Source organism: Channa argus, chromosome 7 (genome assembly GCF_033026475.1).
Source record: "Channa argus isolate prfri chromosome 7, Channa argus male v1.0, whole genome shotgun sequence".
In the NCBI taxonomy this organism is placed as follows: Eukaryota; Metazoa; Chordata; class Actinopteri; order Anabantiformes; family Channidae; genus Channa; species Channa argus.
In genome coordinates this window covers 5673602-5689101 of record NC_090203.1, presented here as the reverse complement: position 1 = coordinate 5689101, position 15500 = coordinate 5673602, and the positions used below count along the sequence as shown (strand labels likewise).

Genomic DNA, 15500 nt, shown 5'->3' with positions numbered 1-15500 from the left:
ATTAATGGAGTAATAATAGAGAATGTGAAGTTGACATTGAAGTTTTGTTTTTGTGCTCTGTGCTGCCTTTCTGTAGGCGAGTTGCCATCCTCGGTGCTGCCTGCACCAGAGGTCAGTACAGGAGTGTGTTGTCTTTAAATCATTGAAATTTAATGGAGATGGGCCAAACAACTTTACAGCCAAACAAAACAAAAGATTACAAACAACCCATCCAACAGTTTTAGCAGACTGAGTGCAACACTTAATATGCTGAGAGCTACAACTATCATATGTTGAAAAGGAGTGATGCATTTGTGGTTCATTGGTTAGTATTTCACTCACCTCAGAGTCCAAGGTGATAATAGGCAAGCATGCGCTTGTAGATTTGTGTGTATGCATGCATCTACATCAGGATATAGACATGTTTGGATGTTTTTTTTTTTAGTGCACTGTTATCGGATTGTCAGATCACATGAATTTTTTTTTTAGGGAGACAATGTTAACATCTGTCCAGGGACTGCAGATGAAAAATAGCCTTTTGGCTAATTCTGGTACCCTTGTTGAAATGCTTGTCAATGTACAACACTATAACACTCACTGAGAATAACTCTCTTGATGTTGAGGTTCTCAGTCTTGTGCTTGTTATTTCTTCCCCTCCAGGTCATGTTTTTGGCCAGAGTGTTGGTAAAAAGCTTGGCCATTATTCTCTAATACTCTCTTTGGTTGTCATCCCTCCAGCCAGGCGGAGATATGAGACCTGCAAAGTCGAATGTTGTGCACGTTTTTTTTTTTTACAGATAATTGTCTGCAACTGATATTTGAAAACAAGGAACATTTGATACATTTGACAGCTAGTTTAGCTTAAAACCAGAGAATAAATAGGATAAATGGCTTCTATCAGCATTATGTGCTACTAATACGCAAACTGGGATAAAGCTTGTAGGCAAATGTTGTTTTTAGACATAGCGAGCTATTCTCATTTATAGTTTTTTCTTTTTCAAGTCCAGTCACGAGTAAACAAGACCCAGAGGTCTGTTAATATGAAGATTAAAAGGGCCAATGTCATTATTCTTGTTGCAGGTTGAGCTCCATACAGAAAACATGTCATATTCTTACCATTTTCTTTTCTTCACCTCTGGTTCAGTGGACATCCTCTGCTCTAAACGTCTTAAGTCATGAAGTGACTGGAGTTGAAGGGGAAGTGTCCCAAAATCTGAAGGCTCACAGACATGAGCTCCAATCGAGTTTCCTGACTGTAGTATCTGACGAACAGTGGTGTTCTGTGGTTTGATGGTGTCCAGTGAAACAAGGACGTCCAGAAGTATTGCTTTAGAAAAAGGAAGAACAAGCATCCTGTTATAGCACTTTGTGTGTAACACTCTCTAGATTCAGTTGGTTAAACAGTAGGAGGCAATATAAGCTGTGACTGATAGGTGGCAGCAGACACCCATCTGGAGTCTGTGGGAATCATAATCCAACAAACATCAGCAACATGTAAAAACGGACACTGACAAAAATTACTCCAGAGTAGAAATGGACATTGATGTGTGATACTGAGTATGAAATGTTTGACTTTAATGACTAGATCGATTTGCTTACAATCAGCATGCACATAAAAAGGATAAAAACATCCTATTACTGCCAACATGCATTGAAATTTGTAACTCTTATGGTCAACTTGGACTCGGTCTACTTTTGAGGGATGTTTAAAATGTTGTTTGCAGAACTGCTCCAAGGTCAGTTATTGTCTAACAGCAGACCATCCCACACTGTAGTGACCCAGAGTCACTCCATGCTCACAGGTACTCAGCAAAGTGCTGAAAAGGGAAAAGGTTTCCAGAAAAGGAGAAAAGGGGCTGGGGGCAGTAGCCTCAGGGTGGAGAATGTTCCGCCCAGCAACAGAAGGTTAAAAGAGTAATGTGTGATGTATGAAGTTTAGAGCTGGTTAGGATGGAGACTTGAAACTCTGTGGATGAACTTCTCTCTTGCAAGATAATAAAACCGTAAAAGAATCCTGGATGTTGAAGCTTCTTTACTGATTACACTTGAGGTGTCTAAGACCAGATATTGTCACTTTTGCCATGACACATGTTGCTTGTTGGACTGAAATGCTGAAGTCTGTCTGCTGGGGACATGAAAGGGGTTCTGGTGCATTAAAATGAAGCCATTTGTCCCAGATGGTCTTTTGGGGCAAGTGGCTGAGTCACAAAATGATTCTTCCCAACAACTTCCTCGGGCTCAGTCTGAGGCAGGTTGCATCCATTTCTTTCCCTGAATTCAAAATGAGTTTGAAACAGAAATATCTTGGACTTTGTTTGGACTTCATCAGACGTTTTTGGGTATTCAACCAGATAAAAGCAAAGAAGACGTTAGTTTGTTCACATATTTAGTCCGACAGCTGACACGTTTTCTGATGACTCCCTCAAACGCTGGTTATTTACACAGAGAGCTGTCATTTTCAAAAAAATCCAAAACACTTATTCATTCATCAAGCGATTCCCATGTACTTAATTATTCTGTTAAACTGTACAACAATCTCTACCTGTCTTTCCTTTTTAAACAAGCAGCTTGATCGTCTTCCTCTTCTGCTGTCATCGACTTCTTCGTCTTTGCCTCACACTCAGCCTGTGTCTCTGCAAAATAAGGTTTTAATACTGTTCAGTTCTGCTTTCAAATATCCATGCTCATTCATAACAAGCATTACTCAACAGATTTGAAGTGATGTCACGTTTTGGGTGTGAACTTACCCAAATGTGTTTACCGTGAGTACCGAAAGCTTTTTGTGTAGAGAATGTTAAACTGCAGTAACTACACAGTTAATTCTGAAAGGAAAAAGTTGTACGCTGAACATTTGTGAAATGGGTCACATTCGTGTCAATAAATACATCATTGCCAGTTCAACAAGAAATGGATCCAACTAAGTCTTAACTATGCATATAAGGCCTGTTATATAGTAGTCAATCTTACTCTTCCAAAGGTTTATTAATACATAGATGAAAACAGTCCCCAATAAATGCAATAATACTTCTGCTGAGTAATGTTTTGATGAAGTAAACCACCTTGTGTTATAGGGATTTTTGATGACACAAGGTGGTATATAGTTTTAACAAGCAGAGTGAGGTAATATCATGAAATTATTCATGATTCCAGCTCAATACAATCACATTTTCTCTACGTGTCATATAATTCGTAGAATTTAATAGACCAGTTTTCATTCTTGTGTGAATCGAAGCCCTTTGGTCACTAAATCAAGGACCATGTAGTTTGCATCTATAACCACTTTAGTAATAATGCTGAAATATTTTTTGAAACTTTATCTGAGCCATTAACAACCTCCAACAAAACCATAAATTCTAGCAGTTTTTCTTTTGGTGGATTTCATGCTGTGTGGTAGAGAAATTAAATAAAAACCTTGGTATCATCTGCGATGCTGTAAGAGCACAGTGATTTTGGTATATGGCTGAAATTGTCAGGTGCAACATACTCAAGTCATCACTGTTACAAAATTGTTAAGAGAAGAAATCTGAAGTTGCAAAGACTGTGGTTTCTGTGGTGACGGCATGTATTTTTTGCTTTATCCCGACAGCACCTCTTAATGAGCTCAGTGTTAGAAATATTTCCCCTCCACACAGATGTTGCGGTCTAAACACCATCTCTGCCAACTCCTGACCTATAGGGTCACTGCTGGAGCTCTCCGGCATTTTTAAACGTTGAATTTGTATGAGTATTGATCAATATCAATACTTTTTGTCTAAAAAGAGGTAGGAAAAAAAAAAAAGCCAGCTATGAGTAATTCCAGTACTGAAATGACAGATGTGTTGTACTGTTGTACGGAAGACAGAATACTTTAGATTCTGTCTTCTGTTTGTTTTATTCTTCAACATTTGTTACTTTTCATGCAAATTCAACAGGGATCTACCCACAGAAAGAGCAAAGCAGGCGGACAAACAGTGCTGCAGTGAGGTTTGGACATCCAGGCAACAACTCTAATAGCAGTAGTAAATCCAAAACACACAGTGTGCACACTCTACAGTACAGTATACAGTACCCATGCCATGTATTGCTTTACAAGGTCTCAAGCTAGCATAAATTATTAAAGCAGTGTCGGCTTGCAAAAATGATGGGCCTTTCTTGAGTGCAAAGGGCAATGCAAGAAGCAATGTTGTTGTCATAGTTGGATGGAAGCACAACCCACGGTGTCACAGTTCAGAGAACCAGGAAACCAATGTGACTCAATTCTTAAAAAAAGTCAAAACCGGAAACACTTTCTAGGTACAAGGTTAAAATCTTTCTGACACCCCAGAGAAACGATAAACACACTTTGCCTATTTTCTCTGCATAAAAGTTTACTTTTAAAATACCTTCTCAACTACAAAGCAGCTAAGAATACTGCAGTAACTACACAGGGCTCTTTGTAAACCAAAGTCAAACTGCTTAAAAAGTAAAGAAGCTGCCATCCAATGGGCAGCAAAGCATCACTTCAAAGCACGATAAATGACCGGAAAAGAATGCACAAAGATAACTAGTTTATCTAACGTCAGGTGAAAAATAGGACCTGATAAAACACATTCCAAACATATCGTGGGCCCCAAGTTGCCACCTCTACACTTCACTTACAGCCCGGTGGTATTTGTGCATTTTGGGGGCAACAGAAGCATGAGTGTTTTTTTTGTTTTGTTTTGTTTTGTTTTTTCCAGACCATATCCAGACAATATGCAAAGGATAGAATTCAGAAAATGTGTGTCTGGTATCCATACGACATACTAACTGTAAACATGTTTTGAGGGTCATGTATTACAGTACACAATACTCAAAAAAAGTCCGAATGTATACTACAAAGTGCATCATCTGAACTGTGCACCTACATACTCGTAACCCACTACAGCTGAGCCGATTCCCAGGTGTCAGTTGACGCGAGGCGGACACGTACCATGGGGCTTAGAGACAGTATCCTAAGCAATTATTTTACAGGCTTGGGTTAACCCCTCCCCTACAGTACAAATAATACAAAGGCAAAACAATTCAGCATTGCATGACGTCAGCGTCACATTCTCTGTTGGGACGTTCCTATAGACTAAAAGGGACATTAATATTAATTTATTGAGGAAAAAAGTTTTTCATGCAAGTTAAATTAAAATTAGGAGCTTTATTTATACGTAGCACAAATATACAAATGCATAAACACAATTTTGTGAACAGCTGGCCTAGCCAGTAGCTTTTAAAATATTTTGCCACTTTTGGAGCAAAAGTTGGCCTCCAGCTGTATCTGAGGCATCAGATTAACGTTGAAATGTTTTTTTCCTGCATCTGAGTCATATGTATTTGGTGGCAGTCTGTCTGAATGTGGTCCAATCTGCAGACGTCTGTGGTGTGTAGCCGCATACTTTGGATTAGCTTCCAGTCTTGCCTGAAGTTTGGCACACAGATCAGCGAGCTCCTGGCTAAGAAAGGATGGAGGCCGTACAATCCACCCAGAAATCCCCTCACAGGTGCCGTCCTCCTCATCTGACATCATATCGATCGTGATGCCTCTCCAGAAGTCCACTTCTTCTGCAGATAGTACACTTTGCCTTGCTTCCAGCAGCTGTAAACACAATCAGAACAATCAGTGCTTTGCTATTCACTGCATATTGTTAAAATACACCATCTACCAATGCAGCATCTAAAAACTAATGTTACATTGTCCAAAGGCGATGAAGCTGAATCAAATCTAATAGATCTTACCCTCTTCCTTCTTTGTCTACTGCGAGCTGAACTCTTCATTGCTGCTGCCTGAGCCGCAAGGTCCGGATGGCTGTACCGGAAGTTCCTGCGAACTGTCTCATAGTAGGTCTTACAGGCAGCTGAAAAACAGCAGAATGGGTGGGATAAAAATAGCAAAACAAACCAAAAAATCACACAACATTTACATTTAGTCAAGGAGAAACAATTAAATTAAAATGAAAGTCCTATCAGTAAAACACACCTACACAGAATGGCATCTTTATCCACACTTGCAGCTACAGCTCTGACCAAATGAGAAGTGACTGCCTCGTTGTGAGGTGAGCTTAAATCTATGAAAAATAAAAATGCACTCACGAACAAACATATGAACTTGCAGCAGAATGCAGGCGGCCTATTTTCTGAATCTTACCCTTGCCCTGGTTCGTAGCGCCTGCAGTTTGCTTCAGAGTTTTGAAGACGACGCACCGCTTCCTATAAAATATAACAAAAACAAACATGCCACGTTTAGGAACAAACTAAAACTATTTACATTTTGCTCAAGTTCTTCTTTAAGTGACTTTGCCGCTAATGGCCCAGCTGTTTGGATGCAATTCAGATCTGCTAGTTTCTTTAGCTTAAGGCAGGGACACAACTAAAGACTAGGTGAGACGTACAAAACCCAGGCAGTTCAAGGACAACAATGGTTTCAACCAACACTCAAAGCTTTTCCATCCTAAAAGAACCAAAGCTGACAAATGAAACTGCAAGTGGACAACACATTAAGCGAGTGGATAAAATCTACTGGGGCTTCTGGCAGTAGAGAAATATTTAAGTAGTGCAAGAACTGAAATGTTCATGAGTCTTTGACCTAGAACACGGTAAACAGCAGCTTGCACTAGTAACGTACCCGCTTTGCCTCAACAAGTCCAGACTCACACTGGAACAGATGTGGACCAACTTGATCCAAACAGTTGTCAAGACTGTGTCCACTCAACAGTTAATGATGGCTTCACTCTGGCTCTCGTACTCTCTCCTGCTGTTTGTCCTATGTTTAATTATTCCTCTGCATCCTTTAGTAATTATGCAAACCTTGGCAACAACGTATTCTTATCGCAATTTTGGGATTGTGTGCACGTCTTTTCCTCTTAGTTTCCTCCACACTGGGGCCACAGCTTGCTTTGGCTTCCAAGGAATCCATCCTCTCCTCCATGGAAAGCAATTTAGTGTTCACATTGGCAGCAAACTGCGTGAGTTGGTAAGACAGCCCCCTCAAAAACGGTCAGATCCTTGTCCTTTGTGGGACTGGTCAAAAAAGGGGCGATCACGAGGCAGCCCATTCCCACGAAGAGGAGTTTCTGGGGTGTTGAAGGTGAGATACCGTCCGGGCTTGTAATTATGCTTTACTGACAGTGTACGTAAGCATCTCAGTAGACCTTTGCAGACAGGGGTTTTCATGGGTTCTTCTCTGTGTCTCTGTGTTTCTGTTAAAATCTAACTGGCTTTAAAATGATTTTATTTATTTGTTTATTGCGGTTTATGTACATTTTACATGGCATGCCAACTTTTCTGAAAATGGGGTTGCTACTATTGACTACTGTTAGTTTAAATGAATTCTTAAGATTTTTTTGCAATTGTATGATAACAATTATGATGTGATGATAATGGCTTTGAGAGAAATTAATGAAAAGCTGAATTAACCAAATAAATTCTACAATCTTTTACATTTTAATAACTTTATTGACCACTGCCAGTGGCATAAAAGATAATAGAATGCATAACCCAACTCTATTCAAGCCCCAATTTATGAATATATAATTTTACTTCACCTCATATATTTATAGCAGAGCCCTTCTTTAAAGGTGTTGGTGACAGTGTTGAGTCAAAATCCAATTACTACTCTTATTTGCATTTGTGTGACCCTCACCATTTTCATTTACATTAAAAAAAGCCCCTCAAGACTAAGGGGCCGTGTGGTTAACTGCCGAGCGTCTCTGGCTAGTAAAAACTGCCTTAAACTTCAACCCTTTATCTGTTTCAGGTAGTTTTTGGTTGTGCCCGGAAATTTCCCTGAACAGTTCTTGTTGTGTCCTGCACTTCCAGGGCAAATTACAATGCTGCTTATTTTTATTTATTTTTTTACAAATCACATATCGTGCAACTGCCGGCATAGAGAAAATATGCAAACTGTTTCTGTTTAAAGATATTGATGGTGTTGAACTTGCTTACACTGTAAGTGCAAAAACTGACAGAAGCTGCAGGGTGAGGAATGAAAAAAAAGAGAGCCCATGTAAAAAAGGCCCTAATGATCATACTGAGAGTCTGAGAAGCTTAGTTTCGCCCCCCCCCCCAGGGTTTCTCTGGGGTAAAGATGAGTGGGCAATTTACCTACTTTACAAACCACAACTGTGTAAAACCTGTAGTTGTGTGGGAGGAAGGTTGTATCACCTGTTATTTTGTGGATCTGTTGTTTTCATTCATTGTACAATCAACAGGGACAAAGATCAGTGCACTGGTAGCCTGCACGGCACATTTATCACTGTGTGTATTTCTGCCCTGATGGCATTTTCCCCTATCACAATCTAACACTTGTTTTGCTTTGGTGACTTTGCAAACATACTGTTGAGACTGATGTTACTCATCACTGTTGTCACTCTCTCAGCCTTTTTGCTGATAGCCAGCTTCATGCGGACCCTCCTGCCGGTCCAACAAACTCCCTTCGCAGACTTCCCATTTAATCACCGTCTCCAAATCGGAAGGTTCCTCTTTAACCAGGGGACCGACGCATCCAAAGAGCTCGGCGTCTCTAACTGGGCATGTTGGTGGGGAAAGGTCTCCGCTGCCTTATGACGCTTCGGGGAAATGTGTGGGGGCGAAGCGACACCCACAACTGATAGACAGATAGATGATAGAAAAATAAGTGGGTGAACTCCACGACCACATGGGGAAGATGCTGTGCCGCCTGTTATCTCTGAATCTTTAGGAGTGCGGTATCTATTTAAAGTTCACTGCCTCTACTTACCGCAACACTTGACGTCATGCGTGTTCCTGGCGCTGATGACGGCTTCGCCACTGCTTATTTCCCCCGCATTAGACGTAACAACACAGGATACTGCATCTCCAGGTAGCCTCTTGATCAGCTCCGACCGCAAAATATCTAACTCTCTTTCACTGCTCTCCAACCTGCCCTCCAGTCTCCTGATCTCCGTGTCCCTACCGGCCACCGTCCTCTGGTAATCCAGCACTTTGCGGTTGCAGGCGCTGTACATGAGGTTCATCACAGTGTTCGCAGCCGCCCTGATGGCATTTCCTATGGCAAGAGCCTCGTCCTCGCTGTGGAAAGTTGAGGGCAAATCAGCCACGTTGTGCCAATTATCACAACTCATGGTCAACTCACTAGGTAACTAGTTACTCACTGTGAATCCCTGTAAAGCCTTTCTATGCTCACTTGGACGCAAGCCACGTACAATGAACTACGTCACGGAATTTTAAGGAAAAATCAGTGGTTGCTACGATTTAGTGTCAAAATTCCTAAATATACCCCAAATAGTATGTGAATCTCATTTGGACGTAAAACACAGGCTGTTGAAAGAACAGAATACACCAGAAGATGCTTCTACAGCTGCCGAGCTACTGTTTCTTCTTCTACGCGGCGATTTTAAGGTTGTCAGGCCGCAAGACGCGCCACCGTTGAGTAGTGGATTGTTGCGGTACTGCAGGACGTGGCGCACGTGCACGTGCGGAAATTCACACATTTGTTTTAATAGTATAATTTATATTTTATGAACAAAAACAAAAGCATTTTACTGCTTGCTGGCACCTTTTACTGTTTAGTTTATTAATTACCAAGTGGAGTCACGTGAATCATGTGATAAATTGCACGTTTAATGAGCTGTTTAATGTGGTAGGAATGGTGAACACATTCAGCACATGTATTTAGACTAAGCGTGAGAATTTCTTTTCTAATCTCTATATTAGAGATATTCACATTTCATAGGCCTTTAAAACAGTTATTTAAACATTTCCAATGTGACCAAACCTTAATTGTAAGGGGTCACATGTCAAGTCAAGTTGATTTTATTGATCTAGCTCCTTTAATACATAATAACAGGGCACAGACATTTTAGACATTTGGGGTCTTTTTGTGGTAACTTTACATTTGATTTGGAAAGTTTTAGTTTAATCTGTTTTTTTCATTTTGTGTATTTCTGGTAATTTGATGTCGGTTGTTGAATATTTTGTAAGCGCGTGCCATTTGGTTTGAAATAGTTCCAGGTTGTTTCAAACCGAGTTCTTTTGAACATGAAATAGAACCAGCAATTTTAGAGGATCTGCTTCACGGACCCCTTAAAACATTTACATCACATAATGTTAAAGGTGAACTTTGCCTCAGTGGGCTTTACAAGGTGCTCCACAGAACTACACGCTGTGTCCTCAAGAAAAAATGTCTCCCCATAAAATCATTTCACAGGAAAGAAAAAAGTCAAAGCCAATACAATTGTTCTAAAGCTGCTCATTTGACTGTGTTGGACATGAAGTCTAACAAGGCTAGAAAAAAAAAACAGTTCAGTTATGCAGTAACAAAACTATACATTTACATGTCATCACATTTTTCGGGCAGTATAGGAGGTGAATTTTAGTCTACAGCAAGTCTATAGTCACACCAGAAGCCTCCTGTATATGTTGTGTTTGCTTTATAAAATGGGGATATTGAGGTCCATTAAAAGACCTTGTAAATGTTGTAGCATATTCAAGACATAAACCCCACCACACTTTAGGAAAACGAATCAGATTACAGCAACTTTTTGTTTGTAGCATTAAGTCTGATTTTAAACTCCTTCAATGCAATGTTATACAGCTACACCGCCAGACCTTTTGTTTCTTTCTCCAAACCAGCTTTCATGAAATCAATCAATCAATCAAAAGAAAACCAGTTTTCATTTGATTTTAGCTGCCATCCTTTTGGTGGGGATCAGATGGAACATTTGGGCTGCTTCCTTTGTACACCAAAACGGGAACAACACCTTCCGCTGTTTTGTTGAGAATGCAATAATCATTACAATAAAATGGCGGTGAAGTTTTCTCAACAGGACTTGTCGGTAAGCTGCACTCCGGGCTTTCAGTCGGGCTCTCAAAACTGCAACCAGAGTCGCAACAGCTCATCTCCGAGACATCTTTGGGTGGTGAGGATATAACTTGTACTTCCCCGGCGTTGAGCCCCCAGATGGAGCTTGGGAGCTGAGTGTATGAAGTGTCCCCCGGACAGACAATGGTTACAGGAGGGGAGACCTCATGTGTCCCAGGTAAGCCAACATAGGAGGTTTGACACTGAGTGAATGCTAGTTGCGTCACTGAAGGATTGTGGAAGACCTGGTTCTCCTCGGGGTCCTTTGTCATGGGTTTAGGCACAACAGTCACATCACTGGTGGTCAAGATCTCCTCAGTTTTGTACATTAACGCAAATGTACCTTGAGGTGAAAGCCATTCCTGCAAATTCAGTACCACAGAGATACATCAGGTGCAACAAAGGTGAGTTCTTTACCTACCAGCACATACATAACTAATTACTACTAGGCTATTTACCATGGATGGCAATATTGACACACTATTGTATCTTAGCAACTATTAACTTAATTTCTATGAAGTGTGGTACACGAGATGCTGCTTAGACGATCACTTAGCCAGACTCCTACCGACTTGTTAGTCATCTGATGTTTTACAACCATGTGGCTGACATTCATGCTACCGTATTGAGTGAAATGTCTGGACAACAACTGGTTAAATAGCACAGAGAATTTATAAACACATTCATTTCCAGCCTTAAGACGAAGAATAATTTGTTTCCCATGACTTCCAATACACGTCAAAAATGTTATTTGCCCGTAAATGTGTATATTTATGCCTGAGCAATTGCCACTAAAGCCAATGCCATTCCCAGCAGCAGCCTCTGTTGCGCTTCATGTTTAGTGCTAACACTCCATACTAAGAGAGAGACATTAGCATTAGCATTTATTACAGCCTCGGACAGACGGTAGAGTCGCTGTAAAATCTTAATATTGTCTCCTCATGTTGTAACTATCGCATAAAGAATTATAACATTTTCAACAACCTCCTTATTTCTCGTTCTATTTTTGTATCTCATGCTGAAGTGTTTCAGATCTTCAAACGGGGTCAAAGTAAGTCGACCCCAGAATGGCCCAAAAGGAATCAAATCATTGTTTTGGAGTCCAGACCTGAACTTGCAGTTATTTTCAGCAGGCCACTAAGTTTTCAAGTCGATGGATGAACTTCTTTCTTCCAAAAACAAAATTACGCTTTAAAACGAAAGATCTGAAACTGTGCGAGATACAAAAAGATAAGAAAGTAGGAGGGCATTGAATGTTTTTTCAAAGTGTTGTTTTATGATCTACAACATATTCTATCCTCATTGTGCAATGAAACGTTTTTCTTATCGTAAAGCATCTTTGAAAGTCTTGATCTTGATATTTGAAAAGTGCTATGTAAATAAATTTAAATATTATTACAACTTCCATTGTAATAAAGCTGTAACAAAACTAAACAAAGTGAAATCATAAAGGGGAAAAAAATGAAGGGGAGAAAGGACAGAATGACGTTGTAATACCACCTCACCTGGAGACTTCCTTCATACTGCTGAAACAGAGGTTGAAAGAAAGGGGCGGGTGATGGTGTGTGGGAGAGAGTTTTTATCTTCATTCTTCCAACAAACCATAAAAGAAAAGGAAAATCAAGTCACGTTTGCATTTCTCGCCACAAAAGATATTATCGTGAGCAGATTATGTCAGTCATCAGTAACTGTGACCTTTGCCAACAATTAAAATAAATACCTTGTGGCAGGCCTGGAAAATACAAAGAGAAGGACTCCAACTACCACACACACTGGGGCCAGATATTTGGTCAAAATGACTGATACATTTTCATTCTCTTGTGGAGAATTGGGTTCTGAGAAAGTTTTATGAAATAATACAGAATTAGTGAGTCATGCTTCAAAAAGGACATTACAACTAGTAAAGTAGGTGGCTGAAGTGAACGACTTATCGGTATTATTCTAAAAAGACAGTGATTAAAGAAAAAAGGAAGAAATAGTTTTTACGTCGTACAGTTTATGTAAAATTTGTGATGCTGGGACATGATTCAGGGGATGAGTTCTCACACGTGCACATGTGCAAGGCAGGAGAAAGCAGAATGTACATTCACAGGCAAAAAGAAAGAAAAAATAAATAAGTAAAGTGTAATTTTTACCTTTTGGCAGCTTACTTATCCAGCATGTCGACGAACTCCATTTACTCCACGTCCCAGAATATATATTATAGACTTTCGGCAAAGACCTCACTTTAATGCAACATTCAGCATTCATTTTAGGATGAATCAATAAAGAATTCGTTAATGGGGACAGATGACGAGTCTAGGAAAAGGATAAAAAACAATCATACACACTGTCATTGTTGTTGTCGTCATTGTTTTAATATTGCAAAAATGTGTGGAGAGTAGGGATATTTATGACAAATGACTTTACCTGGTTCACATTTCTTTGAAATGACTGAAGTAAGAGTTGATATTCAACAAATTTGTCCAGGTACTCGTGGTTTTCATAACCACTTTTCCAAGTGACGTTGAAACCCTCAGGTGTTTCTTGGACCTGAACCTCATTTGGTGGTGTCAGCTGGACTGAGCACAAACTCATTGTGTCATATTTACATATATTTCAACATTTATCATACAATATACAATGTTTTGCAAAGACATCACCTAATCTATGTTGTTCAGAAGGTATAGTACTTTGGAAATGTGATCATTTACTGTTATGTAATGGATGGCAAATGAATGAATGCAAAAAAACCAAACCATTTAAATACACACACACAAGCACATTATTAGTATTAAGTCATACTTACTGTTCTTTGATGGATTAAAGTTTCTCATCAGAGACCAGCAGCCAGAGTTATTACAAATATCTACGTTATATTTGTTCAACGACATAAGCAATGTTGAGCCATTTGTGACTTTGCAGTCACAGTGGTAACTGGGATTCATCCACACAAGTGCACAGGAATACGTAATCCTAAATATCCTAAAACAGCAACAACAAAACAACAACAACGGAACATTAGCACTTTTTGGAACATGTGACCAGTGTTTGTGTCTGTAATTTACGAGGTGAAGTTACCCTGCAGAGGTAGAAAACTTTAGACTGTAGGTTGTGTTGAATGGTTCCACAGGATTCCCAGTGATGTTTAAGACACAAGAAACTGTGTCCCAGTAGGCACTCACACACGAAAGTGTATCGACTATACAAGTGGGAAGAAATAATTATAGTCGTGTAGATTTTGACGCAATTGCGATATTTCTGATAATTGAGGGAAAAAAACGAAACAAACTTAAAAGTAATAAAAAATACAATGTTTAAATAGTTAATTACAAGCAATCTGGTCCCTTGTTATATTGTGGTTACCACTACATCGGTCGGACCCCCCAGGCCACAAGATACACCTGACAGACTGTGAATTGATTAACGGGAACCCCAGTTATCAGATAAATGTAGTAAATCAAATAGTACAAAACGTCTTTTAAAAGTAGTGTACTAGCAGTGTAAAGTTACATGCAACAGAAATACTCCAGCATAGTACCTGTAATTGTTGATGTGTTAAGTAAAGTACTTGAGTAGATATATGCACTCATTTTCCACCACTGGGGTTATCACGCCATGTCAATTAAATGCTAAAGGTAATCACAGATGATATATGGATAATATGAGATGTCTATAATAACATTTCCTTGAACCTCTATCTGTGGTTCGATGACTCGAATATAATGAGGTCTGTGCATAATTAATCATAGAATAAGGACATCAAATGAATGCAAACCACAAGATGAGATATGCCGTAAGTTGCCTTATTAAGGCATTTCCCCTAAATAACTGAGAGGGAAGCAATTCTCCGTTTATATGAGCAAACGATACCTCTAATGCAGCTGGTCATCGCTGGGATGCTGGAGAACCAACACAGGAACAGCAACTGTGGACACTTCATGTCTTTGTGTACAGGAGAACCCGTCTTTCTTGAATGACTTATTGTAGTGCAGCTACTCCTTCTGTAATACATGACATTCATCATTGCAGTCTTCACAAACATTCACCGTAGCTTATATTTCAGTACGATTTTATAGTAATGTGTCAAAAACACACACAGATCCACAACTATACTAAAATAACTCAAGTGTATGTTATTTGTAAAAGAAAATCAACAGTTCTCACAGAATGAATGGAAAAGTGCTGTTACCTTGGGGGCTGCCCTGCCGCTGTTGGTGTCTCAGAGAGTGAATGAGAGCTGGAACTGAGGTTTAATTTATCACCACTTCTATCAATCACAGGAAGTCAAAAGTTTTTCACAGCCTCTTTTTTTTTCTTTTCTCTTTTTTTTCTTTTTGGGTTGAGTTTAGGCACGTGCTGCTGCTTTCTTTTCTAGTAGTGTAACAATTTAGGCTCTTGGAGAAATTTTTGACATTATTACATAAATCGGCAACAAGTGCCTGTGCGTGAGTTTGATTAACTGAGTTCTTGTATGTCACTGTGGGTTATTTGTTTTGCTCTGGTGGATTTTAATTTTAAAATTACATTAAACCTTGTCCAAAAATGTTTGTATTTATTTGTGATCAGGCTTCCCCTTATCTAGTGGGAATATTTCGATGATGTTGATTAAGAATGCAGTGTACACCATGTAGGCGATCAGCCGGTCTGAGAAATGGAGACTGTGACTGGGGCAATGAAATGCTTGCATAGAACTTTTATCCTAAGCACTTTATTA

General features: G+C 39.6%; 1 protein-coding gene across 6 annotated transcripts; it reads right to left on the bottom strand.

Annotated features, from left to right (window-relative positions):
- Positions 1 to 5110: 5110 nt before the first annotated feature.
- On the bottom strand, positions 5111 to 14779 carry LOC137130982 (uncharacterized). 6 transcript variants are annotated; one of them, XM_067511726.1, is made up of 13 exons: positions 14657 to 14779; positions 13865 to 13985; positions 13593 to 13768; positions 13214 to 13365; positions 12940 to 13102; positions 12525 to 12639; positions 12310 to 12394; positions 8702 to 11166; positions 8300 to 8569; positions 6113 to 6174; positions 5945 to 6032; positions 5704 to 5822; positions 5111 to 5563 (listed from the first exon to the last, which is right to left on the bottom strand). In XM_067511726.1, exons 1-8 carry the CDS (start codon positions 14724 to 14726, stop codon positions 10627 to 10629), a joined length of 1422 nt encoding a protein of 473 aa, XP_067367827.1. In that variant the 5' UTR covers positions 14727 to 14779; the 3' UTR covers positions 5111 to 5563; positions 5704 to 5822; positions 5945 to 6032; positions 6113 to 6174; positions 8300 to 8569; positions 8702 to 10626. The 6 variants fall into 6 exon arrangements, with proteins under 6 accessions (XP_067367827.1, XP_067367825.1, XP_067367828.1 ...); XM_067511724.1 differs by lacking the exon at positions 5945 to 6032; XM_067511727.1 differs by lacking the exon at positions 8300 to 8569.
- Between the last annotated feature and the right edge of the window lie 721 nt (positions 14780 to 15500).

Bases quoted from the DNA above. Each gene is read 5' to 3' on its own strand.
- LOC137130982 (XM_067511726.1), bottom strand. From the start codon at position 14,726: ATGAAGTGTCCACAGTTGCTGTTCCTGTGTTGGTTCTCCAGCATCCCA. The intron at 13,986-14,656 runs GTATCGTTTGCT...CCACTTGTATAG, and splicing joins GATGACCAGCTGCATTAGAG to TCGATACACTTTCGTGTGTG. The intron at 12,640-12,939 runs GTAAAAATTACA...AAACTTTCTCAG, and splicing joins GATAAGTAAGCTGCCAAAAG to AACCCAATTCTCCACAAGAG.